The sequence below is a fragment of the Artemia sp. Qi Xiang Cuo genome, chromosome 9 (assembly GCF_049724085.1).
Source record: "Artemia sp. Qi Xiang Cuo chromosome 9, ASM4972408v1, whole genome shotgun sequence".
NCBI classification, from domain to species: Eukaryota; Metazoa; Arthropoda; class Branchiopoda; order Anostraca; family Artemiidae; genus Artemia; species Artemia sp. Qi Xiang Cuo.
Genome location: NC_142802.1, coordinates 55,128,471 through 55,149,061, shown reverse-complemented (window position 1 = coordinate 55,149,061; position 20,591 = coordinate 55,128,471). Strand labels below are relative to the sequence as shown.

General features: G+C 35.6%; 1 protein-coding gene across 1 annotated transcript in view; it reads left to right on the top strand.

Annotated features, from left to right (window-relative positions):
* The window catches only part of LOC148948827 (uncharacterized), an 88,188-nt gene that overhangs the window by 56,861 nt on the left and 10,736 nt on the right, over window positions 1-20,591 (top strand). Inside the window, exons 6-7 of the mRNA XM_089094724.1 lie at window positions 1,580-1,886; window positions 12,810-13,016. Coding sequence (XP_088950850.1) covers window positions 1,580-1,886; window positions 12,810-13,016 — 514 coding nt within the window. The remainder of the gene's footprint in view (window positions 1-1,579; window positions 1,887-12,809; window positions 13,017-20,591) is intronic.

Genomic DNA, 20,591 nt, shown 5'->3' with positions numbered 1-20,591 from the left:
TCCTTTCTAAGTAGTGATATTAGAAAATTGTTCCGTGACAAGGAAATACAGTTTTGAACCAAGATGGATGTTTGTTTTTTTTTAAATACTGATCAATAGTCCTTGATGAGCTTATCAAAGTATATAAGATAATTTTTTTCGTACAAAAATTCACATATGTGATACACCGTTTTAAAAACTTGGAGGGGTTGACAACCTCAGTATTGTGATACATATTTAAAAAAATCTGATTCAAATTTTAAGACAAGGGAGGGACATGTAAGTAACAATTTGCTCTTATCCCATAGTCACCCTTACGATGAGGAGTTGGCATCCTTTGCTAGTTGGTGAACCTATTATTTGCTTCCAATCCATTCGAGGGTACGAAAAATTCGGTTTCATTTCTTCTATAGAGAGGGTTGTGCAAGTAAGAATAAATAGAGCACGGCCATCTTCTCAGTTAAGAGATTAGATAAAAAATTCAAGGGTTGACAACTCCAGTGCTGTGGTATAAATTAGAAAAAAATCATGTTCAAATTTCAAGACGGGAGGTGGGGACTTGTAAGTAACAATTGGCTGTTATGCCTTGGTTATCTTGGCAATGAGAGATTGTCACCTTTTTCTAGTTGGTGTACCTATAATTTGTCTCTTACGGATTTGAGGGAACGAAAAATTTGGTTTCGTGTCTGCTCTGGGGAGGGAAGTGCAAGTAAGAATAGATTGTTAAAGCACAGACATCTTCTAGGTTAAGCAGCTGAAAATTTCTGCAAATTTGTTTACCTTTTATTTGATCAAAAGAATTAAGACAGTAGAATTCAAAGACAAGTAAGGGAGTTTTAAATAAGAATCGGTTGCTAGGACACGGTCGTCTTAAGGGAGTAGGGGTTATATCTACTTCTTGTGACTGGTGTATCCTTCTTTAATTGTTGCAACCTCTATCTATATGATATGAAACATCATGGACCAACTAAGCTCAGTAAGATTGTACTGTAAGGTTTGAGCTCTTTCGTAAGATATGCAATCTAAAAGGTTTCGAGGGGTTAATAACTTCGGTTTTAATGTGCACATTGATAGAAAGAACTTTGATTAAAAGTCCTAGGCAATATAGAGACTTGATTGTAACATACGGCATCCCCTCTAGTGAAAACTGATGAGTCGTATGAGCTAATGCCTTAGATATCTCATTTGTAGGATAGATACTAGTGCCAATTTGTCTACGCTTCTTTTTTGATACATATGGAGACACATTACATTATAAACGTTTATTGTTCAACTGGCTGCCAAGTCAGTATAACATTTCTCAATCCCTTCTTCTGATTTCTGACCAAAACGTGGCTCCTGCAGCATTCCTGTTGGTGAAGCTGACAAAAGGTTGCTGCAACACTTCACGTTGCATAGACAACATAAATCTTGTTGGCTTATAAAGGAATTCAATGAACAAAGCAGACAGAATTTAGGCGTAAATCTCTAAACAAAAGCTCATCTAGGCATTCTTTCACCTAATTGCGCTAAGGTCCCCAGCCTGCTTTAGCTTGTAAACGCTTTTCTAGTCCTTTGTCTATATGCTCAATTTCAGTCATTATTCATTCCTCTTTTTCAGGATAGTCGAAAAAGGAAAAAAGAATACATAGACTTACTGGAGGAGCAAGTGACGAAACGTGACCGACAGAATGATCAAATGGCTAAACGTATTCGACAGTTGGAGTCTGAAAATAAAACCTTGGCTGATCAAATTAAGCGACTTCAAAACATGTTATCTAATCCAAATGGGAGACCCACGCAAGCTTCCACATGTATGCTTGTTTTAATGCTGTCGATTGCCTTGTTACTAGTTCCAAATATGAATTCGGACAAAGATAGTACTTCTTTGTCTCAAGGAGAATCCCAGTTCAAAGTACCTACTGGCGGTAAGTTTGTAATTTGTGTTGAAATATCCTTTCTAAAAAAAAAAATCACTAACATTCACTCTAACACTCAAACTTTCTAAATCGTATTATTCCCAGCCTTAAACCACTATTGAACCGACCATACTTGAAGTATTCACAGTGAAACAGTAAACAAATAAACCATACGACCATGCTTGAAGTATTCACAGTGCAACAGTAAACAAATGTAGTGATGTATAATTTGATTCAAAGAATTTTAATTTTGACTCGGGATTTTTCATCTTTGTTTTACTTAGTTTTCTCCCCCGTTTTTTTTTTCTTTTAATAATGAAAAAAAGAACCTACATTTTTCATTCCCTACAGTCTTTCAGTCCATTGCGCTGGCCTTGCAATGCGTCCGTTTGGGCAGGGGTTCGAGTCCTGGTGTAAGGGATTATTCGGTTTGGAATGGGGGTCAGTGGTGTGACTCTAAACTCAACCAGACTCGACCCAGCTCTAAATTGGTATTAGGAAAAATCCTGGGGAGGGGGACAAGTGAAGTGCCAGATGTTGTGTCCTCAGTCACTCATAGAACTCCTGACTGAAGGCAGAGAATCAGAAGATCGGTACCTGCCGATCTTTATTGCGTCAACCGCAAAGTCGGAGCTTTTCTTTCTCGTGTGGTTTAGTATTTCAATTTTCCTGATTAGAAATAAAGCAGGGCTTGCACTACCCCCGAATTTTCGAGTACTTCCCCGAAAATCTATGCGTCACCCCGAAAAAACATTTGGTTCCCCGAATCCCCGAAAATCATTCAATCACGGTGCCACCCCTAGCGATTTATTACCAGTGACTTTCCCTGCCAAATATTAGTTTGCATACCATAATTCTTCACTACTCTCTTGTTCGTAAATTTTCGTCTCTTTGGTTACTTTGCATTAAAACCAGACAGATGCAATTACAAGATGCAAAGTTCTTCATATGTTGACAAAAAAAGTATCGTCTTTATGAAATGAGATTAAATCATTTCGAATGCAGTTTCCCAGTTGCTATTTCTTACATCATTCGTAGTCAAGAATTTTATTTTTCAGTTGAATTGAACGCATTCACTACTATACAGCTTCAGTTCGATTCAGAAATTGATAGTTGACAGATTGTTTCTACAGCCGAATCGCAAGTTTGCAGAATTTGTTTTTTTTTTGCTGTTTTTAGATAAGATTTTCTTAATGTTTAATGCACAATTGTTGAACGCCTGATAGATTAAAGAAAATACAACCTTCTTTCTGAATTTTTTTTTACCCCCCCCCCCCCCCCAACAAAAAAACCTTGTATTGAGACAAAATTTAGCTATAGACTAAGCTATGTACAAGGTTGGGGAATTAAAGATTGTAACGGAAGCTACCCCAAAAATATGATTAAAAAAAAAATTGTAAATTATTGCCTATGGGGGGGGGGGTAGGGGGCTATAATTTTTAAATGATAACACCTCATTTTTTTTATTGAAAGCAGGCATGCCAAAAAGATAATTATTTTTTTCATTTAAAGTGGAGATGGAAGAAAATGATATTAAATTCCCTGGGAAACCATTGAAATATTTTGATAGACCCCGGGCCCTCGACTGGGACTTGTTCATTGTCTTGGGTATTTTGCGATTTTTTGTATGCTACTGGCCTAATGTGGCTTCTGTGTGTGCTCCCTTTTAATTAGACTATTCGGATCTTATTGAATGCAACGGTGGATCTATCACTCAGTTTTCCAATAATTTGTGGTATATCTGAATAATTTCGACATTTTTGTTGTTATCATTTTACCTCTTTACTCATACCCTAAATTTTTTTTTTAAGGAACACTAAGCTGTTTAACGTTATTTTGCGTGTTTGTTTGAACGATACAGTGACCTAGTTAATTATTAATTTATCTATCTTTTTAATGTAAAGCTGAGACGGTAACCTATCAAGGTGGTATCCAGAGGGGGGGGTAGGGAGTTTTTACATTTAAATGATAATATCTCGAATATTTTTTTATTTAAAGCAGGGATGCCAAAAAGTTAATCATTTTTTAAATTTAAAGCAGAGATGGTATCCAGCGGGGGGGGGAGTCATAGGGAGTTATTATATTTAAGTGATAGTACCTTGATTAGTTTTTTTATTGAAAGCAGGGATGCCAAAAAGTTTTTTTTTTAATTCAAAGTACAGACGGTATTCTATCAATCCAGAGGGGGGTAGGCAGGTATTATATTTAAATGATAATATCTCAAATTCATTTATTTTTTAAAGCAGGGATACCAAAAGTTAATTATTGTTTTAGTTTAAAGCAGAGACGGTATCCTATCAAGGTTGTATCCAGAGGGGGGGGGGGTTTTTTCATTTAAATGATAGTATCTCGAATATTTTGTTCTTGAAAGCAGGGATGCCAAAAAGTTAATCATTTTTTTAAATTTAAAGCAGAGATGGTATCCAGAGGCGGGTGGGTCATAGGGAGCTATTATATTTAAGTGATAGTACCTTGATTTTTTTTATTGAAAGCAGGGATGCCAAAAAGTTATTTTTTTTATTCAAAGTAGAGACGGTATTCTATCAAGGTGGTATCCAGAGGGGGGGGGGGGGGTTGGGAGGTATTATATTTAAATGATAATATCTCAAATTTATTTATTTTTTAAAGCAGGGATACCAAAACGTTAATTTTTTTTTTAATTTAAAGCAGAGACGGTATCCTATCAAGGTGGTATCCAGCGGGGGGTAGGGATGTTTTACATTTATATGATAATATCTTGAATTTTTTTTATTGAAAGCAGGGATGCCAAAAAATTAGTTATTTTTTTTTAATTTAAAGCAGAGACGGATCTCATAGAACATTATACGGCTGCTTTAAAAAATATACAAAAGGAAGTGTGAAGGGAGGTGAGAGACTTACAAGAATATGACACTTTGGTTGCTACCAGTAGCAACTAGGTGTACTGTCAATGAGTAGTGAAAGTAAATTTGTAAATTTAAGCTGTGATTTGGGAAAGACTGATGAAAACATTAATGTTTGCGGTCAACATTGATCGCACGAGCGGCGCGCCGCCGAAATCTTACCGGTGGTGGGCCGTCGGTGCACCGCCGCTGCTGTTTTTGGCCCCACCGGTCTTCCCTCATCGGCGCGGCGCTGGGGTCTATATATATATATATATATATATATATATATATATGATATATATATATATATATATATATATATATATATATATATATATATATATATATATATATATATATATATATATATATATATATATATATATATATATATATATATATATATATATATATATATATATATATATATATATATATATATATATATATATATATATATATATATATATATATATATATATATAACAAGTGATTAATGTTGCGAAATTTGATTCACCTCCTAATGCCGATCGGATCCCTAATGTCTCTTGGATTAATCATTATAATAAGATTTTTAATATTATGAATTATGCGGTTCACTCTCAATTTGTTAACCTCTGTTCTTATGTATTACCTGCAAAAATTTACCAAGGACATGTACCTCCCATTTCTGCTGACCGTGTGATTCGTTGTGTTAAGAATTTAAAATCTAAATCATATGATATTGATGGTATTAGTGTTTTTCACCTTCATATTGATTCGAAAGAATTGATTTATCATTTGCAGTTATTATTTCAAATTTGTCTATGTACGTCTTTGGTGCCTGATTCTTTTTTGTTCGGGAGTGTCACTTCGATTCTTAAACGTGGGAAAGATCCGACAAATTGCGCATCATGTAGACCTATTACGGTAGCTTTTTCGCTGAGCAGAGTTTTTGAATATGTCCTGCTTCCTGAAATTCTTCCAAATGTTGATTATGTGTCCAATCAATTTGGGTTCAAACCAAATATTGGATGCCAACTTGCGCATCGAATCCTTACTTCTTTTTTAATTCAAGCACAAAAAGATGGATCTGAAGTTCATTTATGTGCGTTCGATATTTCAAAAGCTTTTGATTCGGTTTGTCACAGCCAACTATGGTATTCTCTTACCCAGCTAGGAGTGAATTCATCTGTTATATGTGTCCTTCGTTTTTGGTATGCAAATTCATATGTTCGATTTCGGTCAGGAGAAATCTTTTTTGGTAATATTCCAATTCGGTCTGGACTTAGGCAGGGAGGGGTTCTGTCACCATACCTTTTTAATGCTTGTTTATACCCTGTGCTTTCTCGTATTTTTCCGTCGTGTTTTACGGGTCTAGCCAATTTATCTTATATTGCTTATGCAGATGATTTATTACTTATTAGCCGTTCAAAATTCACACTAGCTAAGTCTACCCAGTTTGTTTCTAAACTTTTGGAAAAAATTGGCCTCGTGCTTAATGCTGAAAAATGTGAATATTTAGTTTTCAATGCTAACAACCCAAGTAGTGATTTGAGTTGTAGTTCTTTTTCAGTTAAGATGGCTCCTGCGTTGCGTTGGCTCGGGATTAGTATCTGCTCTTCTATTTCAGCTATCAGTGCTAGTGCACTTGTAGATATTAAGAATAAGCTTAAAGCAGGTTATGCTAAAATTGTTCCAAATCGTGACCGACATTCTCGTAAGGCATTGGCTAAACTCTATTCTACGTATTGTGACCATTCCATTCTTTTTCTATCAGGTTTGCGCCCATTTTTTAATAATAATGATATGAAGGATATTAGAGTTTTGTATTTCCGTTATTGTAAATATCTTTTTTATTTGCCTCGTTGGTATAGACACCGTAAGATTATTCGAATGTTTAATGCAACTGATAAATTGACGTCATATAATAAGTTGGACTCCAAGTTAAAAGATGAGTCCTGCAAGCGGTTGGGTCCTTTTCATACTCTTGTGCGATTGTTTTGATTTGTATTTTTTATATTGATATTGTTTTGCATGTGTTTTGTTTTTGTATGTCTTTACTTTTTATTTTCTTTTGTTACTCCACTTTTTTATAATTGTTAGTGGGTCAAAAATAAATAATAATAATAATAATATATATATATATATATATATATATATATATATATATATATATATATATATATATATATATATATATAAAGCAAACAATGCAAAAGTTTTGGGAGGAGGAAATGTAAAAAGGACAAAATTTTGGAGAAGGGGCTCAATCAAAGGACCAAGGGATGGATCCATATACTTTAATATCAAAAAGCATTAAAAGTTTTTTTGTTCTCTCCCTCCCTCCTTTCCCCCCCCCCCAAAAAAAAGGAAAAAAATTCAAAAAAAAAGTATTTTCCGAGGATGAATAAAGTGACTGCATATACCCTGTTAAAAACAAATATTAAATACAGCAAAAAAAAAAAATTCTCCATATGCTCCATTTTAGCCATAGTGCAGAAAAATGTACCCAAAATAAAGAGAAGACAGTTCCACAAAAGTTTAAAACTGAAAAAATAAGCATATAAATTATAAATTCTAATGGTAAGCGTATAGCTAGAATTGACATTCTTGATTCAGCCACGTACGCAGATTTTTTTTTTTTTTTTTTTTTTTTTTTTTTTTTTTTTTTTTTTTAGTGTATTCCGGAACTAGTGCATATCATATATGTATTTATATGTTAATCAATAATCATAAAGTTTTTTTAATGAATAAAAAAATATTTTCATAAAACTATCAAATTAATAACCCATAGTGAAGATAACTCGTCTGTGGGTTATTCACTCAGCAATAAATAAATATCACTATATCCAGATACCGCAATAAAAAGATGGCTCTTCAACTCTCCGTATGGTAACAAAAACCAAAACTCCTAAAAAAATTCAAAATAACCAAATAAAAATAAATAGAGTAAAATTAGGAGCATCCACCCCAGAATTTAAGTTAAATTAATAGTTACTAATTAAATGATTCTTTATCCTAATTTTAGTATTAACCAGGGATTTATTCAAATCTACAAAACTACGAAATTTGTTCCAATTATATATAATGCTATACCTTGGTGAAAAACGAGAACTTTCAGATTTTATTAAAGTCTGACGAACTACCATGGGTCAAATAAGCATATAAAACCTGATTATCATCCTGAAAAAATATATTATGCAAATAAAAATAATCAGGCAAAAGATGCTGATTAGGTTTTATTATATAAAGAATAGAAGGGGAAAAAAATATAAAGAATAGAATGGAAAGAAGGGAAAAAATCCATTGGAAGGATGTTTAAAATTTGATACATACTTTTTGTTGACGACTTACCAGGGTAAGAATACAGGTTAGACAGGTAATTTTTCAATATACGCAGAGAGTTGTTTTGCTGCCTCTGAAGGGGAAAAATATGGGTTTTAAAAGTACTCGAAAAAATAATAGGGCAGTAGTTTATATATGAATGTACTAGAGAATGTTAAAAAGATTTCAGGGCAAAAAACGGCAGAATAGATTTCAGATGTTTCATCATTTCAATATTTCTTGACAGTTTCATTCGAAGATAAATTGCATGGCTTTTAAATGGTAAATTTGAATTCATTATTATCTCAAGATATTTAATATTATAGACTCTTTCAATTTCTACGGGCAGGTCCCGAAAATTAATTGCCTTAATTTCCGGTGTTGTTCTCCCAGTACGAGAGTAGACAATGAATTTTGTCTTAGCATAATTAAGAGACAATTTTCTTCTCGAAAACCAAAAGATAAGCCTCTTCAGTGCTGATTCCGACCTGATCATCAAAGATCTAGTGTCGGGGCTGCTGATATTGGATGCCGTGTCATCGGTGAATAATATGTTAAGACTATATCTTTGACCCTGTTACTGATGTCATTTACACAAATAAGAAATAAATAAGAAAAATAAAAAGGGACCCACAATAGAGCTTTGTGGGACTTCAACTGACTGAGATTGAGATATTCATGAGGAAGAAGCATACCCTCCGTCGACATACGGATTTCGTTTTTATAGGTATGACATTACCAAGTCGTTAACGGGACCTCTTGTACCGCAGTTACCAAGTTTAGTTTGCAATGTTTTATTAGAAATCGTATCGAATGGCTTTTTAATGTCTATTAAAATTGTAGCAGGAATATCATCTTTTCGAGGGCGTCTTGACAAAACTAATACATGGCCTTAATAGCATGCTCAGTAGAGTGGGACTTCTGGAACCCAAATTGCATTGGGCTAAAAAAAATAGTTTTCATTAGAAAGCAGACTATATGGTTATAAATGAACTTTTCGAACAACTTCCCAAATGCAGACAGGATTGAAATCGGCCGATAGTTTGTTTTGTTATTCAGATCACCTCCTTTAAACAAAGAGATAATTCTTGCAGACTTGAAACAAGAAGGAAATCTTCTGGTTTTATAAAAGAGGTTGAACACATGGGATAGTGGATTTACAATATTCGGTGCTACGCACTTGATCTGATTAAAAGATCACCTTCAGTCCCTTCTGAAGATCCGTTTTTTAAAAGCTACGTTGCAAGCAACGGTTCATGTGAGGTTACAGGAGAAAGAAAAATGGAGCAATTGTGAGACGGGGGTAGATATGATTGTAAGTCCTCTCCAGTTTCATTTTCCAGATGACGGGCCTGGTCGGCTCCTGCTGTTGACGCGGTTTCCTCATCGATTTTTGCGAACTGTACATTTAATGCATTGATGACTTCCACTTTTCCTATAGCTAGTTTAGTTCCATTCTCGGCTAATAATTCGTCAGGAAGATCATGGCTCATATGCTTTCCTAAGCACTTATTAATTATTTTCCATGTCTTCTTGGTAGACCCTTCTGTGTCGACAAATGTTTCAGCCAAGTATTGCTTTTTGCTCATCTTAAAATTTTTGTGGGAGGATTTTTGTCTCGTCGAAATTCAGGTAAATTAACTTCAGATGGATGCATTAAGTATGCCTTATGTAACAGATTCTTATTTTTTATTGATACCAGCAATCCAGGTTATACCCAAGGCTTAATCGGCTTCATATTACTTCTTTTTGATATCTGGCGTCATCGAAACAACGTTTAAACTGGTCCGCAAAAAATTCAGCAGCAAAATAAGGTCCGAAGACTTAAACAAGAAGAAAAATCACTTGAAGAAAACAATACTTTAAGTCTACTTAATGAATTATTACTCACTCTTATTTAAAAAAAAAGTCACTCTTATTTGTCTTTTAATAGGCCTAGTAAACTCTGTAATAAAGGGAAGGTCAGTCACAAGTATCAAATGGTCCGAGAAATCTTCAATAACCGCATTACTAGATTTTAGCTCTAGATTCGTAAACAAATTATCAATAAGGGAAGCCGAATCTTTCGTTATTCTTGTTGGGATTCCACAAGCTGGCAAGAGGCCACCGGATAGGCAAACTGAATAATTCAGCCCCATCAGAAGAGATACCGGGGACGTTACCATTTAAATTATTAGAATTATATAAATCAATATTAAAATCACCCATGATAACAATTTTGGGGTACTATTTCGAAGCAATAATCATAAAATCATCAAGAAGTTTCACGAATTTCGAAGTAGGCGAACTTGAGGCCGGTTAAATACACAACACAATATTTTCATACCCTTCAAATCTATATTAAACGAATAAAACTCAAACTCAATTTCAATATTTAGATGATCAATTTCACTCACCAGATCTGACTGAATTGTTGATTTAATGAAAATACCAACCCCTTTCTGTTTCTTATTAATCCGATTCTTATGAAAAAAAGTGAATCCTGTTTATTGGTAAATGTCTTTGTCGAATCATTCAAAAAATTTCGCAAGAGGTGAAGACATCTATATCATGGCAAGAAATAAACAGGGATATTCGATTAAAAATATTCAGTAACCCGCGACAGTTCAAAAATATAATTCTAAAACCAGCGCCTTACCAACCATACGGAGAGTCAATGGAGAAACAAACGTAACCAGAAATTCATCTGAAAGAAGCAAAGAAAAGTCAGGAATAATGTGGGACAAATAAAAAAAAACAAAATATAATAACTAGGCCTATTGATACTAAAAAATAACGAAGTAAGAAAAAACCTCAGGGGAACACTCACCATGAAACTTCACGAACGGGTATCTGAAAAAAAAAATAATTATAATCCTTAAACTATCATAAATTACCAGCTAACTTAATAGCCAAACCCAATAAACTCCAAAAAAAAAAAAAACTCCACAAAATCATATAAATATAAACTCAGATCGCTACTATCCTAATTCAATTATGGATAATCTCTCACCCATATTTCTGAGCCGTTTTTTTTTTTTTTTTATCTCAAGCCATACTTGGGTTCCTTTATTTTTAACCCGAGAAGCAATAATCAATCCAGACTCTTTCAACTCCTTTGCTTTGTGATGAATTCTGTGCGCAAAGAGTCAAGTGCAGTAGAAATGTCCGTGCAGATTTTTATTCCAGGGTCCTTAAGCTTGGATGCGCTAGGGATGACTAGAAAAGCTTCAGCTTGATTCCTGAGCCTATTTAGCAATAAATTAACCGCCTCTTTACGTGACTGACTTTGATCACGGCGTCTTTTCGTTATATTGTCAATTTTTTCCTCCTAAGCGCTTATATTCGTTAATTGACACAGGTGACGCAAATTTTGTGTATTCTTAAGCCGATCTTTCATGTGAGCTTCAAGGGATCGATTCGGATTAAGGTAAGTAGGTAAGCCGTGTATGATCAAGTTTGAACTTCTCTCTTTCACTTCAAAAAGTAGCATTTGACGCTCGACCAACGAGTCCTTCTTCTTTTGCTCTTGAGAGTGATCATTCCAATTCGGCTATTTTTCTGTCTCTTTCTAAAGTGTTATTATTTAACTCTTGTATTTCGGAAGACAAGTTGTTTACTGTTGTGATTAAATCCAACATCTTACTGAGTAGTCGTTCTAATTTTTCGTTTTGGAGCTTTTCGGGTGGTAAGGTACGGGTGTCACCACTTATTTGTACAAAAATGGTGCTACACCACTTACTGGAGGGGAAAGCCCCGCTGGCACCAAATATTATAATGGGATCCCCGCGCTTACCACCACGGTTCTGAAAATATAGGGTACATTAATACCCAATTGACAATATACCCTCCCCCAGGGTATAATAACATGATCGAACGATCAGACTGCCAAACACTAAGGCCAAGGGTGCACCCAACCCGGGTCACCACTAAATTTCTTGGTATCTCCTTGGAGGGTAAACGAAATCCCAGCCCTTGTAGATATGATAATAATAGTATTTTTTGCAACTCTTTTCCTACCCTGTCCGGGTTCCTGAAAAATGGTCTACACAGCTGTAGAAAATAGCTTACTTGTGATCTTCAAAAAAAAGTGTATTCACACACGAACCCATGTATAATTCCCCATACGGGGTCTCAATGTCAACTCTCAATGCAGACTAACTACTAAAACATTGGTTCTGTGCGACAAATATTGCACAGGGGTGGACCTTCACTTGGCCCTGGCCAATCCTCTAAATCAACATTCAACTCCCTGCTACTTTTGCGTAATTTTGTCTTTCAATGGCCCAGACCCGGAAGACCAAAATAGAATTTAAGTTCAAAGCTTACTTATTGCGAAGGAATCTAGCTTAGCAGCGAGAGTTCAACTTAGGATTGAAAATTATCTTGCAGGCAAATATAATTACAGAAAAGAAAATAGGTCATTTATCTGAAAAGAAAAGAAACAATGGGTGGAACCCCAACAGAGCTCCTTAGCTTGGTCGAACTTGGCTTGTGATGCTAGGATTTTCATTATATAATCTGGCGATATACCCAAACAGAAAAATTATTTTTCTGAAACATATAACAAGACTTACTTGCAAGGCGGTTGTTTGACTACCCCCCGAAAAAAAAACGTGCTGTTGAAAGAAAAATTCTGTCGAATAAATTTCTCAAATGACAGTTCAGGTATCCAGTAATTGCGCAATAATAATAATTTTTTCACTCAAATGTAATTTGAGTGAATATATTCTTAGTTATGGAAGTAGAAGAAAATGGGGATTGATAGGTATTTGATTTACAGTCCGATCACGAACCCTTCTTCAGAGCACCTTGCTGAAAGGGATGGACTCTCTTGCATCAGATGACGATCTAGAGATGTTATCAAGTGAAGACGACTCATTATATGAAGATCAAGGTGTTTCACCGTACAAACGCCATATTGCAGCCCTGATAGATCATGACTATACAGCATTATATTCATCCAGAAAGAAGCGCCCGCGTATTAAAGGTATATATTTTTTTAATTGAATAAAGGGTGACGAGATGTCCAACTTCTGTCAGATATATCCTACTTTTTGTTAATTGTCTTGTTCTACTGGTACATAACTTACCCGACTAGGTAACTGTAGTTTATTAAATTTCCCCTCCCCCCTGTATATTGAAAACAACCCTCCCACTCCCTTAATTTCCGTGAATTGATGCAACTGAGTGCATTCGGTAACACTAAAAGATGTCTTGGCTTAGATGAAGATAAGTTTATTTAAGATGTACTACTCTAAAAAAAATGTTTTTGATCAATTATAATTTCAAATACATAAGGTGTACCTGTCGTCAACAAACGAAGAACATTTGCGTGCAACAATGTTTCTTTAGGCAATGTGTTTAATCAAGTGTCCTTTTTGGTAATGTTTCAACAAATTTCTAAATTAACAACTCTTTGACTAAATATGCTATCCAGTTTTAAAAATATAAAAGCAATAATAATAAAAAGATATCGTCGTAGCAAAGCCAAGGCTCCTTTTTGGCCGCTTATTAATGACCCTGTTCGGCCCATTATTAATTACCCTGTTTGGTCCAATAATATTAATGAGGATGCTCGTCACGCCAAAGCCACGGCTCTTGTTTGGTCGTTTTTCCTTCTACGGTGGCCTTTTTTCTTCTATCTACATACTTTAGTATCTAGCTTGAGATTTAAATCGCAGAGTTTCAAGATACTCAAGAATACAGAGATATTGTAGTTCAGGATCTCATCATAATTTTTGTACCAAATTCGCCGACTTTTCAGATTTTCTTTAACGTTTTTTTTTTATTCAAATCACCTGACTTCGTTTTGGACTTGCATTTAAAAGATATATACAGGAAGCTAGGAGTAAAGAAACAGCAGCAAAAATAGCTGTCGGCATGTGAAAATAGATCCAAAATTAATTTATGTTATGTAGCTTGTACAGGAAGCTAGGAGTAAAGAATCAGCAGCAAAAATAGCTGTCGGCATGTGAAAATAGATCAAAAATTAATTTATGTTATATAGCTTCATCTTCTATCTTAAAATTTTTAAAAGAGCTTTTTCTGTGTAATGTTTCAAACCCTGTTTCGTAAAGTTATGAAAATATCAGTCAGTTGTGCCCATTAGTTTTGAACTTGGTAGTACAATAACCCCAATAGGACAGTAATAGAAAATTGATTGAACTATGTTTTATTATGTCTGCATTCATTTGGGTATGCTGAAAAAAAACAAGAATTTGAGGAGATAGATTTTAGCCTGGTCAGAATACAAAGTTTCTGGCAACCCGTTGGTAGCATAATGGAATTGATCTCTGGTTGTTAATACAGGACCCAGGGTTCAATCTCAGCCGCCGTGGGGCATGGAATTGCATAGAGATTATGCAATAGTGTCTTCAAACAGTTGAACAGCAAGAAGAAGATGAAGAGGAAAAGAAAATTTTTTTGGTGACCCTTTGATGGCACAGCGAGATTCATCTCTGCTTGGTAATATGGGACTATGAGCTGGATTTCAGCTGCTAAAGGGCCCAGAATTGCAATAGGATTGTGTTTTAGCGTCTCCAAGCAACCAATTAGGTAGTAAGAGAGGAAAAGTTTTGGAATTTTCTTTATTTAAATATTATGTGTTCCAAATTTTTCTGGTCACCCTGATCACACGATAAAAGTCTGGATGATAAACCTTCTAAATTGTAAGTGGAGTAGAATCCGTTCAGCCTGGATTTTTTTTTCTCGCAGACTGTAGACCTGGGCAAGGTAGCATCTGCGGATTAACCCACAGTCCGAGTCAAACTTTCTTTTTCAAACAGTTTGTGGTAACGAACTGTAAGTAAGGAGCGATACGGGTCAATAGTAACCGAAACTCTAAAAACCGGAATTCTGATATCAATAGATATAGAAAAATTATTGACTTAATATGCTGATTCCAAATATATAAGGTTTATTAAGTATAGTGTTATCCATAAAAGGCTACGAGCCTGAGAAAATTTGCCTGATTTTCAAAAAAAGTTGGAAACGCCCCCTAGAAGTCAAAGAGTTTTCATGAAAATCACACCATTAGATTCAGTGCATCAGAAAATCCTACAGGAGAGGTTTCAAGCTTCTATTTGAAAAACTTGGAATTTGTATTTTTCTTGCCAGAAGAAAGATCACGGATGTGTGTTTATTTTTTATTTTTTTTTTGTGTGTGTGTGTGTGTTTCCCAGGGGTGATTGTATCGAACCACTGATCTTAGAACATCGTGAGAGGGCTCATTTGAACTGAAGTTTAAGTTCTAGTGCCCCCTTTAAGTGATTAAATAAAAAAAACAAGTTTTTTAAACTGAAAGTAAGGAGCGACATTAAAACTTAAAACGAACAGAAATTATTCCGTATATGAAAGGGGCTGTTCCCTCCTCAACGCCTTGCTCTTTACGCTAAAGTTTTTTATTGTTTTAAAAAATAAAGTTGTGAGACAGAGTCAAACTTTAGCGTAAAGAGCGAGGCGTTGAGGAGGGGACAGCCCCTTTCATATACGGAATAATTTCTGTTCGTTTTAAGTTTTAATGTCGCTCCTTACTTTCAGTTTAAAAAACTTGTTTTTTTTATTTAATTTCTGATCGTTTTTTAGTTAATGCAGCTTTTATCTGCATAGAAATATTACTTTTCTTTTGCTAAATGGATCTCTTTACAAATTAACTTACGTAACTAACTTCTATATTCGTGTATTTTTCTTCTGGCAAAAAATACAAAGTTGCAGATTTTTGCAGATATGAGCTTCAAACCTATGTAATAGGGTTTTCTGATACGCTGAATCTGACGGTGTGATTTTCATTAAAATTCTTTCACTTGTAGGGGATGTTTCCCCCTCTTTAAAAAATCGAGTAAATTTTCTCAGGCTCGTAGCCTTTGATGAGTAATACTAAACTTAATAAAATTTATATATTTAGAATCAGCACTATAAACACATTTTTTTGATACATTTATTGACATCAAAATTCCGTTTTTAAAAGTTTCGAGCCGTATCGCTTGTTTTTTTATTGTTTTTTTTATTACGTATATGTTATTACGTATACGAGGGGGTTGTCCCCTTAGTCAATACCACGCTCTTTATGTTCAAAGTTAAAAAAAAAATTTGATTCACAAACCCCTGAATCACAAAGGCCGTTTAATTAGAATAGATAGCTCTTTTGAAAGCACTAAAAAAAAACTGTAGCGTAAAGATCGAGGTATTGACTTGGGGGAGAACCCCCTCACATACGTTATAATTTCTGTTCGTTTTAAGTTCTAATATTCCTTCTTACATTTCAGTTGAAAAAACTTGTTTTTTTTTTATTTAATTTCTGATCGTTTTTTAAATTATTATTGGAAATCCGGCGCCCCCTTCATAGAAATGTCCCTTACCCCAAAGAAACATCATCCACGGAAATATTCTCCAGAGTAACTCCCTCCTCTAGCCCCCTCCCCCTCCAGAAAAAGTCCTTCCTGAAAATGGTTGTATACTTCCCAATAACCAATAAATAATGCTGGCAAGTCCGGCGCCCCCTTCACGGCAATTTCCCTTCCCCCATGAAAACTTCCTTCATGAACAGATCCTCCAACATAACCACCGACCCACCCTTCCCTCCCACTACGAGAAAAAAAACCTCCTGAAAACGTCTGTATACTTCCCAATAACCAATACTATATGTTAACATTGGGTAAAGTTCATAACTTTTAGCCCTCCCTCTGGGAACTTCGGGGTATTAAGTCATCCTAAAAGACATATTTATAATATTTTCGACCATGCTGAACAATATGTCTATCTCAAAATTTTGATCGGGTGACTTTTGGAAAAAAATAAGCGTGGGAGGGTGCCTAGTTGCCCTCCATTTTTTTTGGTCGCTTAAAAACGGCACTAGAACTTTTAATTTCTGTTTGAATGAGCCCATCTACGATATTCTAGGACCACTGGGTCGATACGATTACCCCTGGAAAAAAAAACAAACACACAAATAAACACGCATATGTGATCTTTCTTCTGGCAAAATATGCGAAATTCCACATTTTTGTAGATAGGAGCTTGAAACCTCTACAGCAAGGTTCTCTGATACGCTGAATATGATGGTGTGATTTTCATTAAGGTTCTATAACTTTTAGGGGTCTTTCCCCCTTTTTTTGAAAATCAGCCAAATTTTCTCAGGCGCGTAACTTTTGATGGGTAGCACTAAACTTGATGAAAGTTATATATTTGAAATCAGCATTGTAATTTGATTCTTTTGGTGTATCTATTGGTATCAAAAACCCGTTTTCAAGAGTTTTGGTTACCATTGAACCGGGTCGCTCCTTAGCCTACTTACAGTTCGTTACCACGAACTGTTTGACCAAAAATACTGTAAGGCAAATAGCCCCCTCCCACATCCCTTTTTCCCAAATTTTGATCAAAATTTTGAGATAGGCATTTTGTTCAGCATAGTTGAAAGGTTCCAGAACTTTGACTTTGGAGATGAAACATGAACCCCTCCCCTCTCCACAGCCCCTGGGAAAAGGTCTTCAAATTAAAAAAAATGGCCATTGTTTACGTATAGTATTTCTTATTGGGAAGTATACAGCCATTTTTCTAGGGGGGAGAGGGATTTTGTGCTTGGGAATTTTATCCCCATTTCCATGGGGATAATTTTCCGTAAGGAGGGATGTTTCTGAGGGTGAACTTAAAGGAAAATTTTACGCTGAGGGGATTTGACAGAACTCCTATACGAAATTCTTTTTATTTGTCTTACTGTCTTCGCCAACTCCATTTTGCATGTGAAGATGGTTCGGGAGAAATTTTCAGCGTCTTTTGATTTCTGGGAAAAAATCCCATGGAAGTGGGGATTTCCGGAGTGATCAGAAAACCTATACTATTAGAGCTTAAAATCTTTTTTTTTTCAAATGGAAACATTCTAAGGATAGTTTTTCAGGCTGACTTGTCTGCAAAAAAATTTACGGAGGGGGGGCGAACTTCCAGCGAGGATGGAATTTTCCTCAAGGAATTCTTTTGTAATTCAAGAATTCCTGAAGAGTATCTTTTGTGGGAGGAACTTTCCATGGAGGATTTTCCCGTGAGGGAAGGGGATTTTTCATAGAGGGTGATTCAGATTTACCGGTATTATTCCAAAAACGATCAGAAATTCAAAAAAGAACATGTTTTTTCAGTTGAAAGTAAGGAGCAACATTAAAACTCAAAACGAACAAAAATTATTCCGTATTTGAAGGGGCTGCCTCCCTCCTCAATGCCTTGCTTTTTATGCTGAAAACTTAAACGCGAAGAGCAAGATATTGAGGAGGGAGGCAATCCCCTTCATACGCGGAATAATTTCTGTTCGTTTTGAGTTTTAATCTTGCTCCTTACTTTTAGTTAAAAAACTTATTTTTTTATTTAATATAAGTAAAGACCTATATGTCTATCGTCATAGAAAATTCAAAACTTTCACGTAGAGAAGGTTGAAGGAAGATCTTGGATACTTTTCCGACTAATTTCGGCTGCAAAAATTTGGGCTCAAATTTAATTTACGCATAACAGTAGTTATTCAAGTATGGAAGTTATCACTTTCTATATTTTAACCAAATCATCTTTTATAAGGACTTTAATAAGGATATAGTATATTCAATGTTATTTTGGCTGAGTTTGCTTCTTTGTTGTTATCTGGAAAAAGTTTCTGAATTATTTTGAGGTTTTGTTTTTCCTATTGTTGTTTACCCTCTAAAGATGGATTTTTTTTTATTAAGTAGTGTTTGTAAAACCTTCTCCAATTATTGGAATAGCCCTTTTCTTTGGGTATTTTCACCAGCACCATCTCTTTCTCGGGTAGGTTGGCACGTCATCTATACTATCAATTTTTGTAGCGCCATTTTTCATTTCATATCGCTAAGAAGCGTACTGGGAACTAGCAGAAAAGGGGAAAGAACCTTCCACAAGCGACCTATTGTACCCGTCGGTAATAAGTTACCTGTAAATTCCGGGGAACTGTTGAGTGGGTCCTTACACTTCCCTTGTTCCTAGGTTCCTTCATTCAGTATTTATTCTGCATTTGGTGCTGATGGCGTCTACCGCTGGATTGCTCATTTATAGTCCTGTTCTGAATTTGGTCCAAAATAGTATTGAAAAAGGCTTTTCTCCAGATATTATGAAGAAACATATGTTTGAATTTTTTACACTCGCCCAGGTTTCCAAAGCGATGAGACACATCTTTCAGTTTTTCCATCCTGGAGGAATTCAGCCAAAGAGACTGGGCACAAATGTGTTTATTAACAGTATCTCTGATATTATCAATTCTATCACAAAGTTCAATACTGATGATTTTGGTCTGTCAGTCTTTTTTATCCACCACCCTAGTGAAGCACCCCTCATTCCTGCCGATGCTTTTTGTGCGTTGAGTTGCCGTTTAAACTCCTGTTTGTCTGAGTTAAGCTCTTTGTCTGAGTGTGTGAGAACTCTTCTGCCTGGACAAATTGGATGTCCTCCGTCGTTAATGTAAGAGCTTTCTGTCTCTTAGAAACCGTCCTATGCAGTTATTTTAAAAACCCACCTAATTACCTCAAAGATCCTATTGAGCGCAAAGAGACCCTTGATACCTTGGATGGTCATGATGGTATCGTAAGTGTTAGATCTGAACCTGTCAGGAAAAGATGGGTAGTTCTCACCCGGGATAAAGCCTCAGCCGTCTCTCTCGCCGCCGCTGCAACTAGTCAGCTTAATGTGTCCATTCCTGTCTTTAATCAAAATAGTACTTGGTATTGTGAGTGACATCCCTGCTGGTGTGCTAAAATCAGAGCTTATTAGTATGATGTCTGGTCTTGTTGATGCAACTAAAATTGGAAGTTCCAGATCCTTCCGCCTTGAATTTCTTGACGATGCTGCCTTAAATAAAGCTATAAATGATGGTTTGTGTTTGGGATACGAGCTTTTTAAAATTAGATCTTTCCAGAAACTACCTCCTAGATGTTACCGTTGTCAATCGCCAAACCACATTGTCGGTAATTGCCCACTCCCATCGACTGATCAAAGTGTTCACGATGCACCGCTGGACATTGTAACACACGTGAGAATCCTTGCACTGAAAGCCCGAATTGTGCCAACTGCGGGGGGAATTATGTTTCCTATAGTCTCAGATGCCCAGTGTTAAAAAAAAGCTCTGAGAATAAGGATAAGAAATGATTGCTAGTGGCAATAAATTTCGCTTTGTATCACTTAATATTAACGGAACCAAAGACAAAGATCTTCTTATTGATGAGCTCTGAATAAGGATAAGAAATGATTGCTAGTGGCAATAAATTTCGCTTTGTATCACTTAATATTAACGGAACCAAAGACAAAGATCTTCTTATTGATGAGCTTCTTGATTATGATATAGTTTTCCTACTGGAACATTTTCTAACTAATACCAATACAGATACTCTTTAACGCCCCCCCCCCACCACTCGTTTGTACGTGAACCTAAAACAACGCGCGGCCGGCCCTCTGGGGGCCTTGCAACTTTAGTTTGCCTCGCTCAGAAGCCTGATTTTAATTCTTCTGATCATAATTTACTGGCAATAAAGTGCGGTAAATTGGTGTTCATCCATGGGCGTAGGGAGGGGTGCAGCTGCCC